This window comes from Gastrolobium bilobum, unplaced genomic scaffold, assembly GCF_033153095.1.
Source record: "Gastrolobium bilobum isolate Gb01-03AN ecotype WA unplaced genomic scaffold, APGP_CSIRO_Gbil_v1 utg5916, whole genome shotgun sequence".
NCBI lineage: Eukaryota > Viridiplantae > Streptophyta > Magnoliopsida > Fabales > Fabaceae > Gastrolobium > Gastrolobium bilobum.
The window spans coordinates 28,770-45,542 of record NW_026900089.1 but is presented as its reverse complement, the minus strand read 5'-3'; the positions used below and the strand labels follow the sequence as shown (position 1 = coordinate 45,542).

At 39.4% G+C, this 16,773-nt stretch overlaps 1 protein-coding gene across 2 annotated transcripts; it reads left to right on the top strand.

Moving 5' to 3' along the window:
• The first annotated feature begins 1,925 nt into the window (after nucleotides 1–1,925).
• Nucleotides 1,926–16,364, top strand: LOC133295260 (uncharacterized). Of its 2 annotated transcripts, XM_061494066.1 has the most exons (10): nucleotides 1,926–2,234; nucleotides 2,454–2,587; nucleotides 6,070–6,277; nucleotides 6,848–7,376; nucleotides 7,451–7,702; nucleotides 12,277–12,468; nucleotides 12,556–12,630; nucleotides 12,743–14,112; nucleotides 14,209–15,262; nucleotides 15,934–16,364. In XM_061494066.1, exons 1-10 carry the CDS (start codon nucleotides 2,062–2,064, stop codon nucleotides 16,231–16,233), a joined length of 4,287 nt encoding a protein of 1,428 aa, XP_061350050.1. In that variant the 5' UTR covers nucleotides 1,926–2,061; the 3' UTR covers nucleotides 16,234–16,364. The 2 variants fall into 2 exon arrangements, with proteins under 2 accessions (XP_061350050.1, XP_061350049.1); XM_061494065.1 differs by having other exon boundaries at nucleotides 12,743–15,262.
• The last annotated feature ends 409 nt before the right edge of the window (nucleotides 16,365–16,773 follow it).

The window sequence follows — 16,773 nt, the reverse complement described above, 5'->3', positions numbered from 1 at the left end:
GAGATTGAAAGCTATTATTCCCCCCTTCCCTTTGATAGCCCTACTTGTCTGAAGTAGAAAAATCCAAGCCCAGGTCTGTCCATTGTCAAAAATGCTACTGCAACACCATGGTTTTTCTTCAGGTGGAGATAGATTTTGAAACTCTCTTTGGAATTGGAAGGGGCCTTATAGAGTTACAGTTTTCATGTGGATGGCTACTCTTAATAAACTCCCTGTTCGTGATAGAACCTGTCACTAGAGTGGTGGCCAGAAATCCTGCCCTTCTTGCCTCAATCATTCTGAAGCTATTATACATGTTCTTCGTGATTGTGGCTATGCTAAATCTGTTTGGCTGAACTAGTTTGTTCGAGTTGTGCCTTTAAACCTTTTTACTCTTGATGGGGAAAACTGGTTCAGACACAATATTTCCACGTCTTTTCATATTAGCAGGTGGGCTAAGTGGAATGATGTTTTTCTTGTTACTTGTTGGTATCTTTGGTTGTAGAGAAACTTTTTTATTCATGATAGCTGTTTCTCCAAACCCATAGACCCTTTAGCTATTATTCTTCTCTTCTTACAGGGTATGGAAATAATTGGTAGTTGTCTACATAATACTGTTTTCTCTCTTGACTCTAATATGAACAGGGAAATAGTTTCCTTTTCTCAACATATGGATGCCTTCTTATATGTAGATGGAGCAACTTGTGTTTCTGGTTCTAAAAGTGCTTGGGGAGGTTTTATCTATGACTCTAATGGTAGCTGGTTAGCTGGATTTGCTTATAATATTGGGTATTGTTCAGCTTTAGAAGCAAAATTATGGGGTTGTATTCATGGCCTCCTTTAAGCTTGGAAGCTTGAATGCTTTAATCTGGTTGCTGCTTGTGAATCCAAAGAAGCCTTATTGTATATATCTAGTGAAATAGAGACCGGTGGCTTATCAGCTTTGGTGTGTCGTATTAAGATTTTAATGCAAAAGCTGCAATCTATCCATCTTGTTTATATGCCTCGTGACAACAATTTTTGTGCTGACCTTTTAGCAAAAACTGGCTTTGATATTGCGCCTCAAACCTGTTTATCGTTCAATGCTCCCCCTTTTAATATTTTGCTTGCTTGGAATGTCTTTATTTTCAATTTTCGTTCTGCGAGTGCTGCTTTAGAGCTGCATTAACTTTCTCTGTTGTTGCTTTGTTTGATTTTTTGGGCTTTTGGCCCTCCACCATTATAGAAAAGAAAGTTTGGATGTTTATCCTTTTAAAGGATATAGAATTATGTGATTTTAAGTGAAAGAAAGACCTAAATAATGAAAATTAGAGAGGAAAAAAATGGGTATTTTTTAATTTAAATTTTAAATAAAAAATATTAATTTATATCTTTAGGTTATTCTATTTAATATTCAATAATTTAACAAAAAAGAAGAAAAAGCTAAACTTATAATATCTATTAATTTTTCAAAGAAATATTAGATATCTTAAATATTTATATTAAACTCAATAAAATGATAATCGTATCTAATTAATACGATAGTTTTGTTTGAAGCATTGATACATCGTAGGTTTTTATGTGCATGAACATTATTTTTTATGGTAATTTAAATATTATTATATATATATATATATAAATATTATTTTTTTATAATTAAAATTAAAATAGTAAAATCTTATTATCCGTATCAATATCCCACTTTACGATATTGCTAGTAAAATCTCGATCTTGACAGACAACCTTGGTGGTTTTTGTTTCTGACACTAAAAAGACAATTTTATATGAGTTTCAATTTTTTTATGCAATAAAAAATATTATACAAAAGTTAAAGAATCACTTGTAAGAAAAAATAATTATGAGAAAATATTTTTTCATTTTATATTAACAATTTTATTAAGATAAATTTTGCACTTTTATTTATAAGAATCGCACTGGATGGATGAAAGGAGAAAGAAAGCCCCATTGAACGTAACTCAGACTTGAAAAAACTACTCGTACACTCTCTGTCTAGCACAGCCATATTTTCAAGGGTTTTGGTTTTCGTTGTTTGTTGTAGCTTGCGTACATACATAGTTGTTGCCGTTTTGTGAGCGAATTCCCATGGCCAAGTTGTCTTCATCGTCGAACTCAGAAAATTCTCGCGAGCTTCTGTGCGTGGGAACATTAGAAATCGCTACTCCAAAGCCCGTTGGGTTCCTATGCGGTTCAATCCCTGTTCCCACCGATAAATCATTCCATGCTTTCCATTCCGCTCTTCTCCCTACCCCGCAAACGTACTCTCTCTCTCTCTCTCAATAACTTTTTTTCTTGTTTATTATTATGATTATTGTTGTTGTTGTTTCGAATTCTGTGTTGTGAGAATGCTTCTTTTTCCTTTTTCTTTTTTATTGTTTATTGTTTGTTTTGGAATTATGAGTTTTGAAAAATTAAGTGGTTCTGTTCTTGTTTGTTTGATTTTTGATTTTGTTTGGGTGATGGATTGGTTGGTACAGAGTGAATGCTCCGCGTTATCGGTATCGTATGCTGCCAACTGAAACTGATCTGAATAGGCCTCCGCTTCTTGCGAATTTCCCAGAAAAGGTTCTTCCTGTTGGTGCTGTGCAGTCCAAGACAACTGGAGGAGGAGGTAACTATTCTTCATCATTGGACCAATTATATATTATTAGAGGAAGTTCAATGCTTCAAAATGTTCTTCTTGTTTGTGTTTGTGTTTTTTTTTTTTTTAATTAATTAATTTATTTTATAAATGGTCTTCAAACTGGAGTAGGAGAGTTATCACACTTGTGTCCAGCATTGTTCTTCAATCTCTTATGTTGTGTCACATTGATACAGATCCAAAGATGGAGGAATTCTATCAATAAACATTCTATTCTTTTCTCTAAATTCTGACCCAGTTCTATTTTAACTGGTATCAAAGCTCCCAAAATCCCAGGATTTTTGTAGTTCACGGGACAAGAATGGATGCAAGAGTGGAATTTTGCAGAAGGGTTTCGAGAAATTGAGGAGAGAGATTAAGGTAGAAAGACTGCTCTTAGAATATATGAAAAATATCTCATAGTATCTTAAGTATATCTTAGAATAGTTTAGGTCGCAATGGTTGTGGTGGTCATGGTTGTCCAACGTGCCAAGTGTGCTTCAAGTACTGTACGGTCATGACACCGGAACATGATATCATCATTATGATCCCACCTATGGGCCGTTCCAAGGTCTTGTTGCTAATCCATTCCATCAGACTCCTGCCATGAGTTCTGTTCTTGTGCCTGCGTCTGTCTTGGTTCCAGCTCCTTGGCAAAATACTCTCCATATGCCTTCACAGCAGCAAAATCTATTAACTGCACCTTCAGCTGGATACTTCAATTAAGTCCCTCAGATGCCTCAGGTCCCTCAGGTGGCACAACAGATGCCTCAAGTCCCTCAGGTGTCGCAGTTACCTCAAACGCATCTTGCTCCTGGTTTGTAGATTCTGGTTCAACTCACCATGTGACACCTGACCCCCAATTCCTCCTTAACAGCACTGGCTTTGATGGTTCACAACATATTGTGGTGGAGAATGGCCAATGTTTGCCTATTAAGTCCATTGGCTCTGCTTTCCTTACTTCATTCTTGTCATCCACCACTTCTGCTGTCACCTTTTCTCTGACTAATGTTCTCCTAGTCCCGGGCATAACTAAGAATTTTTCTTAGTGTAAGCCAACTCACCCATGACAATCCTGTATATTTTGAACTTTCCTCTACTATTTGTCTTTTGAAATCACAGTTTTCGCATGAGGTCCTTCTTGAAGGTGCTAGTGGTGCTGAGTGACTCTTTTCTGTTCTTGATCTAAGGGTGTTTTGATGGGCCACTAGAGCCTTTGCCAAGGAGTTATAAAAGAAGGAAATTCAGAAAGAGTCCAGCCCAACAAGGTTCAGTCCAACAAGATAATAAGGAGGTGTAAGGCCCAAAAGGCCAAAAAAATAATCAAGAGGTGTCAGGCCCAAGACAATGCATTGGTGAGGAGGGTGGGAAAGAGTTGGTCCTGGGAGAAAATAAGAAATGAAGTTAGTTAAAGAGAGAGAAGGAAGGGAGAGCTGGCAGCTTTTAAATGGAGAAGGGGATATGGTGGAGCAGGAAAAAAAGTGTGTAAGGAGGTTATAGTGGTGGGAGAGCAGCAGAATGAGGAGAGGAAAAAGTAATCAAGTAAAATGGTATAGGAAAGGGAACTCTACAAATAGGTATTCGTTTGTAGGGGGAGCTGAGGTTGGGGGTTCATTTATCTTCATCTGATCTGGTGGACCTGTTCTCTTGTGGTCTTTCATTTCATTGTAATCAATGGGTCTTGTGAATAGTGGAGTCTAGTGGTTACTTCTTCATTACTGTCTTTAGAATCTGTATTTCCTTGTCACTGTGTGATAAGCTGGAGTCAAAGAACCTTAGTATTGAAGTTTACTAGTGTATTTCGTATCGGTATATTCGGACATGTTGAGACTGTAATTGATTTCAATTGTTACTGAGAATCGAATACAATGCATTTGCTGTTTGCTTAATTAGTAGCTTCTGATTAATTGGCTGTTATTGGTTTTCCTCTGGATTGTGGGTGCTGAACTAGCACAGCGTTAGCACAGGTGCCATCATGTTTTCATTTCAGCCTCACTCCGGTGTTTTTCTGCTGGTGTTTCAAGTCCTACTTTTCTATCTGCATTTTCTAGAATTTCTTGTACAAATCCATCTATTGGAATACCTACTGTTGATCGCTCATTTGTTCACACCTTACCCATTGTGGTTCCCCTTCCTACATTCTATGGCATTGTAGGTTAGGGTACGCACACCCACAAATTGTAAAAACTGTTTTCAAATTTTGTAATCTTCCTTTTGCTATGATGAATAATACTGTAATAGATGTATTACTGCTTTTTGTATGGGAAAATCTCATCGTTTTCCATATTCCTCTACTTCAGTTTACATTGAACCACTGCAACTTATATTCAGTGACTTGTGAGGCCCTACTCCACTGCTTTCATTGGGGGCTTCTCCTATTATATTATATCACCTTTGTAGATGCCTACACTACACTAGGCATACTTGGATCTACCTCCTCAAATCCAAGTCTAACTCTATTTTTCAAACATTCAAATATATGGCTTGGGATGTGAATCAAATGTGTTCAAACTGATTGGGGAGATGAGTTTAGACCATTTTCTAAACTATATCAATATTATTTCAGTCTTCCCTTCTTTTCTGGGTTCAGTTTGTATCACTCCCATGCACGTCTCATCTCCTCCATGCGTTTCAGCCTAGTCGTTTTGTCTGTTGCTCATGGCGGCTCGTCCCCATCTTTCTGCCGCCGTGAGTCCCACAGTCCATATGGTTCTGTTCTCAGACCTGGGCTCACTATCACAGTTCGACTTCGTTTGCTGTGGCTTTTGGGATATACATTTGACTCCCTTAGATCTACGTGCTCTATCTCATGTGTGAGGGCATGTGTCTTTGCCCTTTTCGAGCCACTGCTTTTTCTGCCCACTTTGGCAAGCCTTCTCCGTCCATCACTAGCCCTTATTTGCCCAGTTCACATGCCCACAGCTGGTGTTTGGCGAATCTCTCTTCCTTTCTATCTTCTCTGCTGTCTCAGATCTGTTCTGTGGTGGGATGTCTCTTGTCCAACCAAACCCACCACAGTGTTTGTCCCCCTTAACTTGGCCAATTGCTGATGTCTTGCTGTTTCTAGAGAAATGACACGCCAGTGGCTGGGTTCTGCATGTTCAGCCTTTCACGTGCAAGTAGGAGCGTCTGTTGCCCCTTTTTCAGCCATCCCTGCCTGCAATTGTCATCATGAGTTGTCTTTGGTCCGGTCTTGTCATTATTTTGGCTATTGTATGTTTTTTTCCCCCCAATGATAGTATCGCATTGAGGGGGAACAATTTAGAAGACAGTCTGCCCCGTCAAGCAGAGCTGCATAATCTTTATTTGTTCTCTGTATACTTTTCTTGCAGGGTAAACTCAATGCAAGAAGACTGCTATAGTGAAATACAGACATATTCCTACTCTGGTTTCCAGTTTGCTATAAGAGATTCTTACTTTTTGTATTTGCTGATGCTTTCTGTTTCTTTGACAACTTAAATTGTTTGTGACAGATTTTCCTTGGGAAGGCACTGCTGTTGCATCAAGTTTTACTAGAAAATGTGAGGCCCTTGCAGTGTCTGGCTTGGTTGATTATGGAGATGAGATTGATGTAATTGCTCCGGCAGACATTTTGAAGCAGATATTTAAAATGCCATATTCCAAGGCTCGACTTTCAGTTGCTGTTCATCGCATTGGTCATACTCTTGTTTTAAACACTGGGTGTGCATTTGACCTACTGCTGACTCCATTTTGTTGCCTCGCCTAACTTCCAACATATTAAATCTTTAGCTTATAATTGCTGTTGACAATTGTCTTTCTGGTCCATGATAAGTTTTTCATTTTAAAAAATTGAGTTTCCTATCTTTTGTTTCTTTGAAGCGATAAGGAACTGAATTCTGCCTTCTGATCAGAAGACAATGTTAATATTTTGAAGATAATGAGCTTATATGCCTCAACAAGAAAGGAAATATGGACAACTGAATAGAAGCATATTCTGGTTTTAGTGCATCATGTATCATCATATACATTCTAATATGTCATATATGATACTTTGAAGATGATTATTTCTCGAAAGTCATTCAGAAATTTATAGGGATTCAACATCTTAATTTTTTGTAGTTAAGGTTATTGCATTTGGTTATTAGCATTTGCTAGATAGAATCCTCTGTCATCTCTGGAGCCCACTATTGGACTAACTTCCTTTTCTTTTCTTCATTTTAGGCAACCTTCTATTTATCATACTGAAGCATTTGATTTATTTATAAATGACAAAATATTTATGAAGTGCAGGCCAGATGTTGAAGAGGGAGAAAAGTTGATCAGGAGGCATAACAATCAATCAAAATGTGCCGATCAATCTTTATTCTTAAATTTTGCTATGCATTCCGTCAGAATGGAAGCCTGTGATTGTCCACCAACTCATCATGTTCCATCAGAAGAGCAATCAAATTCTTCAGTTCTTCCTGGAGGAAAAACACCCCATATTGTGGTACAGAATGATGATGTTGTTCAAGCTGAAGAATACAATTGCTGTTCTGATTACTCACAGGTTGAGCAGGACAGCTTCTTTTGGGGAAGTAAAAAGAATAGGAGAAATAATAACCATAGTCCAGTCAAAAAGGTGTCACAAGTTGGCGAAAAACCCAGATCATCAATGCAAGAGTCTGAAAAACCAAGAAAAGTTGGTAATGATAGCTTTTTGAGGGTTTTGTTCTGGCAGTTTCATAATTTTCGCATGCTCCTGGGAAGTGACTTACTTTTATTCAGTAATGAAAAGTATGTTGCCGTGAGCTTGCATTTATGGGATGTCACTCGACAGGTGAGGAGCATTTTTCTAAAATCTGTATTTTATGTTTTGCAAATTGTTAAAAAAATTTCTCCCTATTTTGTTAGGTCACACCTTTGACATGGCTTGAAGCTTGGCTTGACAATGTCATGGCAAGTGTGCCTGAGTTGGCCATATGCTATCATCACAATGGTGTTGTCCAGGGGTATGAGCTTTTGAAAACTGATGATATTTTTCTGCTGAAAGGGATATCAGAGGATGGTACACCTGCATTTCATCCTTATGTCGTGCAGCAAAATGGTCTGTCTGTTTTGAGGTTCCTTCAGGATAATTGCAAACAGGATCCTGGGGCTTATTGGGTACTATTATTTTTTAATGCATTTAAAATATTTGATGCTTTTAAATTTATTATAATTGAATCTGAAATATATTGTATATTCAAGTATATGAGTCTGTACAAGGAGGCTCTCTATTTATAGAGACTAAAAGTCCTAATGGGATGACCTAATGGGTCAAGCCCACAATCTAGACTATTCTAATAATAAATTAATATTATTTCTAACACTCCCCCTCAAGCTGGTGCGTATATATCAAAAGCTCCCAGCTTGTTACAAATATGATCTATTCGGGGACCTCTAAGAGCTTTAGTGAATACATCCGCAAGTTGATTATTGGAATTGACAAATGCTGTCTCGATCTCCCTTGACTGGATCTTTTCTCTAACAAAATGACAGTCAATTTCTATATGCTTGGTCCTCTCATGAAAGACTGGGTTAGAGGATATATGCAAAACGGCTTGGTTGTCACAAATAAGCTTCATAGGCCTTTGTTCACAGAGATGGAGTTCCTTCAGCAATTGACTCAGCCAGATGAGCTCACAGGTTGCATTTGCCATTGCCCGATATTCTGCCTCCGCACTGGATCTGGCGACCACAGTTTGCTTCTTACTCTTCCAAGAGATCAAATTTCCTCCGAAGAGAACACAATACCCTGAGGTGGATCGTCTATCTGAAGGAGAACCTGCCCAATCAGCATCTGAATAACTAGAGATCTCTGAACTCCCTTTATTTGTATATAATAAACCTCTTCCTGGCGCCTTTTTAATATATCGGAGAATTCTAATAACTGCATCCCAATGGGAGTCACAAGGAGAATCAAGAAATTGACTTGCAACACTCACTGCGAAGGAGATATCTGGCCTTGTCACAGTAAGATAATTCAATTTTCCAACTAGTCGGCGGTAGCGACTAGGATCTGGCAGTGGCTCCCCCTGTCCTGGTAATAACTTAACATTGGGGTCCATAGGTGTATCAATGGGTTTACAACCTAACATGCCAGTCTCATCTAGGATATCCAGTGCATACTTCCTCTGACAGATGGAAATGCCCCGCCTAGACTGTGCAACTTCGATCCCCAAGAAATATCGAAGTCTGCCAAGATCTTTGGTCTGAAATTGATTGAATAAATGCTTTTTCAACTGATCAATCCCGGTCTGATCACTGCCTGTAATGATAATGTCATCAACATAGACCAGGAAATAAACGCACTGACCAGAAGAGTTATGCCGGTAAAAGACAGAATGATCGGCTTTGCTTCTGATTAATCCAAAGGATTCAACAACTGAACTAAAGCGGCTAAACCAGGCCCGAGGAGATTGCTTCAGGCCATATAAAGATTTCCGAAGTTTACATATCATTCCAGAACTCTCCCCCTGAGCAACAAAACCTGGTGGTTGCTCCATATAAACTTCCTCCTGCAAGTCACCATGTAGAAAAGCATTCTTAATATCAAGTTGGAGAAGGGGCCAGTGATGAATGGCGGCAAGGGCAAGAAACAGGCGAACAGAAGCCATCTTAGCAACAGGAGAAAAGGTATCCCCATAATCAAGACCAAAGATCTGTGTGTATCCCTTGGCCACTAAGCGAGCTTTAAGGCGATCAACAGTGCTATCAGGACCAACTTTAACTGTGAACACCCATCGACAACCAACAACAGACTTCCCGGGAGGAGCACGAACAAGATCCCAAGTGCCATTGGAGTGAAGTGCCTGCATTTCATCAAGCATCGCCGGGCGCCACCCTGGATGAGATAGTGCTTCACCTGTGGTTTTAGGGATGGAAACATAAGAGATACTAGAAACAAAAGTAAAATGTTGTGAAGAAAGTCTGTCATAACTCAAGAAAGAATAAAGGGGATGAGGATTTCGAGTGGATCGAATACCTTTCCGAAGGGCAATGGGAGGAGTCTCTGATGGAGGATCCGGAGGAGAAGAGCCGACGGGAAGGGGCGATGAGTCATCAAGAGGCAAAGTCGGAGGAGGTGCAGGCTGACGACGCTGGTATGTGAGGAGAGGACGATCTGCAGGTATGGAGGTAATTGGTTGCTCCTCTGGAATAGGGTCACCTGCAGCTGGTAAAGACAAATCAAGAAAAGGAACAGGAAGGACCTGATCAACTTGGGACACTGGAGACGGAGTAGAGTGAAAAGGCTGCTTATCAAGGAAAGTGACATCAGCAGAAACGATATAACGCTTGAGATCAGGAGAATAGCAACGATACCCTTTTTGAAAACGTGTATACCCAAGGAAAATACATTTGAAGGCCTTGGATGTCAACTTGTCTTTACCTGGAGTAAGATCATGAACAAAACAAGTACAACAAAAAATATGTAAAGGCAGAGGATAAGAAGGTGCTCCGGAAAACAAAATACTGTGGGGAACATCATTATTTAGCACAGAAGAGGGCATGCGGTTGATAAGGAAACATGAGGTGATAATAGCATCTGCCCAAAAACGGAGTGGGACGTTCATATGAATGAGAAGGGTACGTGCAGTTTCGACTAGATGTCTATTTTTACGTTCAGCGAATCCATTTTGTTGTGGAGTGTGGGGACAGGTAGTCTGGTGTATCGTCCCTTGTGTATCCAGAAATTTAGAAAATTCAAGAGACACATATTCTTTTGCATTATCACTGCGCAAGATTTGAATAGAAGCACCAAATTGAGTTTTTATTTCTGCACAAAACTTTTGATAAATTGAAAATAACTCAGAACGATTTTTCATTAAATAAACTCAAGTGCAACGGGAGAAATCATCAATAAAGGTGACAAAATACTGAAAACCCAAAACAGACGTTGTTCGACTCGGACCCCAAATATCAGAATGAACAATAGAAAAAGGAGCATCAGCTCTTTTATTGACTCTATTAGCAAAGGAGGAGCGAGTGTGTTTTCCTTGCTGACAAGAATGACAGTTTAAAGACTTAAGATTGGATAAAAAGGGAACCATATGCTGAAGCTTGGTGAGGTTTGGATGACCCAGATGGCTGTGAATTAGCTCAGGAGACTCTGTGAGAGAACAGGCTACTGGAGAAGGTGGTGCAATCAGATAGTAGAGACCTCGTGACTCATCGCCTGCTCCAATCGTCTTCCCCGTACCCGAATCCTGCATAGAAAAGGATTGTTTAGAGAAGGTAATAGTACATGAATGAGAATGAATCAACTGGCTAACAGAGATTAAATTAAAAGGAATGCCAGGTATATAATAAACAGAACTCAAAGTTAAAAGAGGAGTTGGGTTGGCTTCCCCAATTCCACGAGCAGGAGCCTTAGTGCCATCAGCAAGAGTGACAGGGGGTAGGTTATTAGAATAAGAAAGTGAAGTGAAGAGATCTTTATTACCACAAAGATGATGAGTAGCACCTGAGTCTATTATCCAGGGTCCAAGAGATGATTGATAAAAACAAGCAACATGATTACCAGTGTCTTGAGTAGGATGCTGAGAAGAAACCTTCTTGAGAAGTGCCTCATAGTCGACACTTGAAAGAGTTACTAATCCAGTTGAAGGTGGCGTAACATCAGTTTGAGCAAAGTTGGCAGTCAGTGGCTTCAAATGAGGGTACTTCCTATAGCAGCGTTCTTCAAAATGCCCAAGATTCTGGCAATAATTGCAACGAGGCCTCTGTCTGTGGCCACGTCTGCGACTGCGTCCACTGTTCCAATTGGAATCACTGGCCCGAGAAAAGAATGGAGATGGGGTAGTACCGGAGATGATGCCAGTCGTGTTTTTGGACGCATTATTTTAGCCCTCCATCACAAAATAAAAGGAGATGACCAGAAAATAGCAAAGAACTACAAGAAAGCAAGAAATCGCGCAAAAACGTTGCACAAAAGTGTCCAAACAACGGGTTTTTCACTGATATCTTTCAAACGGATGGGACCCACAACGAACGGAGACCAGATCTGGAAAGAGGGTGAGGAGGCGAGCAAGATGGTGGTGGTCCGGCCTGGAACGGTGGCCGGACGGTGGCTCACGCGCCGGAACAGTGGCTCGGCCGCCGGAGACTTCCACCGCCGCGTGGCGGCGCGTGGATGCTCCGATCAACACGCGGCTTGGACAGACAGGGTCGCCTCCTTGAGCCGCTCCTGATCGCGTGGTGGTTGGTCGGAAAAGTCGCCGGAAAAGCAGTCTGACGGCGGTGAACAGTGGCGGACGGTGGTTTTGTGGCGGTTTCCGGCGATGAACGGAGGCTGACGATCTTTTTCCTGATGATACGAGGTTGAGGACAAGAAATTTGTGACTAAATAAGGGTTAGGTGTGAAAGGATGGTTGCCGGTATGATGCACGGCAGTAAAAAGAAAGAGAAAGATATATATGCGGAAGCAGAGCCTTTAGATCGAGAGCTCTGATACCAAATTGAATCTGAAATATATTGTATATTCAAGTATATGAGTCTGTACAAGGAGACTCTCTATTTATAGAGACTAAAAGACCTAATGGGATGACCTAATGGGCCAAGCCCACAATCTAGACTATTCTAGACTATTCTAGACTATTCTAATAATAAATTAATATTATTTCTAACAATTATGTTAATTTCTTTTAACAATTTATTTCCCTTATTAGTGCTAGCAAGCCTGACATAGAGTTTTGCAGCTTTATAAAGGTGCTGGTGAAGATGATATACAACTTTTTGATCTCTCTGTTATTCCGAAAAACTGTTCATCTAACAATTGTGATGATGCTTCAAGCTCCTTGCCATCATTAATCAGTAGGGGTAGAAGTGATGCAGTGTATTCATTGGGAACTCTCCTCTACCGAATTGCTCACCGGCTTTCCCTATCAATGGTGTGGAAGAATTTAACCTATGTGGGCTGATCCTTTTTTGAATGGTTTCTAATAGCTAATCACTAATTATTGTTGTTTTTGCTGTAGGCTGCTAAAAATAGGGCTAGGTGTGTGAGATTCTTTAGAAAGTGTTTGGAATTTCTTGATGACTCGGACCATCTGGTATGCTTTTGGAATAAGATGATTGATGTATTCCCCAACCCTGTTTGCATGGGGTTTCCAAATTATCTTCTGTTGAGATGACTGCATTTCTGATACAAGTTTTCCTGAACAGGCAGTACGAGCAGTTGCACATGAACAATTTGCGAGGCTGATTTTAAATTACGATGATGAGTTGAATTTAACTTCTGAATCGCTGGCTGTAGAATGTGAAATAACAGTTACTGAAGCCAATGAGTCATCTTGGGATGCTGAAAACAGTAATTCTGAATCAGTTGCCCATGAAGTATTTTATTTACTTGCTGATGATGACAAATCAGATGAACATGGAAAAATAATTGAGCATGTAGAATCAGAAACTCCTGCAAAGATGATTTCTGAGGCACACAAGCCCGCCCCCAGGGAGATGCTAGCAGTCAGTGACACAGAATTGAGCAACCAAGGGGGGGCTGTACCAAGCTTGTCTCCTGATGTCAGCTCTTTGGTGTGTGAAGCAAGTCCAGTTTCCACACCTGTGGTTCAGACTGTTGCTGATCCAATTTCATCAAAGTTGGCTGCTGTACATCATGTTTCACAGGCCATCAAGTCTCTGAGATGGATGCGACAGCTTCAGAGCTCTGAACCAGAGATGATGGATCAATTCAATAAAAATCATGATCGGCCATCATCATCTTTTAATGTTTCTGTTTGTGCATGTGGGGATGCTGACTGTATTGAAGTTTGTGATATTAGAGAATGGCTTCCAACATCTAAGTTGGATAATAAGTTGTGGAAGCTCGTTCTTTTGCTTGGAGAATCTTATTTGGCACTTTCAGAAGCTTATATGGAGGATGGCCAACTGCGTCAAGCTTTAAAGGTTATACAATTAGCATGTTCTGTTTATGGATCAATGCCTCCACATCTTGAAGACACAAAGTTTATTTCTTCGATGGGTAGTTGCTTGTCCTTACAAAGAAAACACTTTGATATGAATGAAAATACTACATGGCCAGGTGATGTAAAAGATGAGACTGTTAGTGGCTATATTGAGAGGAAGTCTTCTACTTACCTTTTCTGGGCCAAGGCATGGGCATTAGTTGGAGATGTTTATATTGAGTTCCACAGGATTAAGGGTAAAGATGTCTGTATACAAGATCTGAGAAAACCTGCAACCAGAGAATTGAGAATGTCATCTGAGGTTGTGAAGGAAGTTAAAAGGCTGAAGAAGAAGTTGGTGCAGTTGAACCAGAACTGCAGTTCATGTTCCTTGGCAAATTGCAGTTGCCAGAGCGACAGAGCTAGCAGTGGGAACAGTGCAAGTAGTAGTAGTAGTAGTCCAGATGTGAGCTTCATGACTTATAGTAGAAAGCATAGTAAACGATTGTCTGCTAAAAATGCCAATTACTTGCCTCCAAAAGACCCAGGAGATGAATTCATTCATAACAAGGAGAACAGAAAAGATTTTGACAGCGAATATCCTGAGCACAGTAATTGTGGTGGAGATGTGCCAGATAGCCTTGAAAATAGTAGGATCGAAGTTGAATCCTCGGTGAACTCTAGAACACTTGATGGATCTTCAGAGATGGACAATTTGTGTTCGAGTGTTGTCTCTCAAACTGAATTTAATTCAAAGGAAACAGGTAAAGAAAAAAATGGTGGGATATTTGAGTACCTAGATGGACCTCTAGTTGGAGATGTAGAGCACAATTTATTAGCTGCTTTAAAATGCTACGAAGAAGCTAGAAAAGTATTGCTTAAACTTCCATCTGGTTTGTCTGAGTTACAGTCTGTGGTTAAAAAGATAGGGTGGGTTTGCAATGAATTGGGCCGAATCAGACTTGAAAATAAAGATTTGAATAAGGCTGAACTGGCATTTACAGATGCCATAGATGCATTCAGAGAAGTTTCGGATCACACCAACATAATATTGATAAACTGTAATTTGGGCCACGGCAGACGGGCTTTGGCTGAGGAGATGGTATCTAAAATTGAGAATCTTAAACTACACAATATCTTCCATAATGCATACAATCATGCATTGGAAACTGCAAAATTAGAATATAAAGAATCCCTTAGATATTATGGGGCAGCAAGGTTAGAACTAAATGCCATCAATGAGGATGCTGATTCTGTGACAAGCAGCTTGAAGAATGAGGTACATACTCAGTTTGCTCATACCTATCTGCGGCTTGGCATGCTTTTGGCAAGAGAAAATAGCACTGCAGAAGTTTATGAAATTGGATCATTGGAAGATACATGTGTAAGTCACACAAATCCCCAGAATAGAAAAGCCAGGAAAGATTGGAGAAAGCATGAGATTTCAGCTAATGAGGCCATTAGGGAAGCATTCTCAGTCTATGAGTCGCTGGGTGAACTACGCAAACAGGAGGCTGCATATGCTTGCTTCCAGTTGGCTTGCTATCAGAGAGATTGTTGTTTGAAATTTATGAATTCTGGCAATAAGAAAAGCGTTTTGTCAAAAGCTGAAAATAGCATTGTGCAACGAGTCAAGCAGTATGCATCTCTGGCAGAGAGGAACTGGCAAAAAGCCATGGACTTCTATGGCCCCAAAACACATCCGAACATGTATTTGACTATTCTCATGGAGAGATCAGCTCTTGCATTAAGCCTTTCAAGCCATTTACACTCGAATGTGGTATTTTCCTGCACTTGTTTTATGCAGATTTGATTCTGATCAATACTTTATTGAAATTTTCATTGACATGATTTAGTTCATCGTTTCTGTTTTTTGCAGTATTATGCCATCTAGTATTTTAGTATGTATATTAATAACATTTCCTTCAAAAGTAACATACTTAGGCAGGGGCAGGGTCATGTTTGTCAATGCAATATAGCCCCTGCCTCAGAAACGAAAAGATTGTAAAATTCATGAAATTGGGTTCTGTATTTCCAGCTAGATTTACATCCTTATTGAAACTTGGTTAAAATGTCTGAAAGGTGATGGATTAAGGTGATCTTAGATGTGTTTCATTGTGATATGTCTGCTGCATATTTTCTGATGTACTGTATTCGATAATTACAAATTTCTCATTTGGTATATGGAGAATCGGAGAATACATAAAATGATGAAAATTCTGAGTATTTCCTGACTTGCATCTTTTAGAATCAATTTAAGAAAAAAAGATTGTCAAAATAAATTTTCAGAATCAATTAATTGCCATAAAAAATTTTCTATGCTATCCCAAAAAAAAATAGTATAAACTATTAAAGAAGACCTTACTCTAAATAGTTAAAACATTGGTTTTTGATAGATCAATTCAGGGTATATTTCTGTCATTTGTTGATGCTTAAAGAAATTTGTTTCAGGTGCTGGAATCAGCTTTGGCTCATATGCTCGAAGGACGCCATGTTTCAGATACAAATGCTGACACTTTCAGCACTAGGTATCCTGAATTACACGCAAAATATTGGAGTCAGTTGCAGATGCTTTTGAAGAAAATGTTGGCCATGACACTTTCACCAAGTGCAAACAAATCTCCCTGTCAACCATCTTCAACATCTAGCAGATTTGGAGATGGTGGAAAGATCAGGGAACTCTACAAGATGTCCCTGAAGGGTACTGACATGGTCCAACTGGATACCATGTACAGCTTGTGGATATCATGATAGGAAATTCATCAAGACATTCTTCTCACGTTTACATCAGATCTAAGTAAATTGTTTGCCACCCCTTTCTGATTATCTTTTTGGAAGATAGATTGCTTTGTTGATATCCTCCAGCTCTTGTATATTAAGTCGAATCCATTATAAAATTCTAAAAGTTGTTCCTTTTTGTTATTATCTTGTCTTGATATTGGTTGTTGGGCTAACTCCATTTAATTTTATCAAAGAGTACTAACAGAAGTGGTCGTTCACCTGTAAATAATTTTTTTTTATGATTTTTATCCTCATCCTCTCAGGTTCATAAGCAAGCATTATAACCATGGGTCATAAGTAAATAAGTGTTAGGAACATAACCATAAATTACAAGTCATAGCCATAAATTATAAAATAAGAACGAAGTGCTAATGGACAGTCCAAAAGATAACTGAGAAATAGTATAAATCTATAACATCATCAGCACCTTGATCCTCAAACCTCTGAAGTCAATATCTCAGTCTGCATGCCAAGTCGAGCATCACAGCGTGCCTGTATGACAACTAGGCG

Bases quoted from the DNA above. Each gene is read 5' to 3' on its own strand.
- LOC133295260 (XM_061494065.1), top strand. From the start codon at position 2,062: ATGGCCAAGTTGTCTTCATCGTCGAACTCAGAAAATTCTCGCGAGCTT. The intron at 7,377-7,450 runs GTGAGGAGCATT...CTATTTTGTTAG, and splicing joins TATGGGATGTCACTCGACAG to GTCACACCTTTGACATGGCT. The intron at 12,469-12,555 runs GTGTGGAAGAAT...TTTTTGCTGTAG, and splicing joins ACCGGCTTTCCCTATCAATG to GCTGCTAAAAATAGGGCTAG.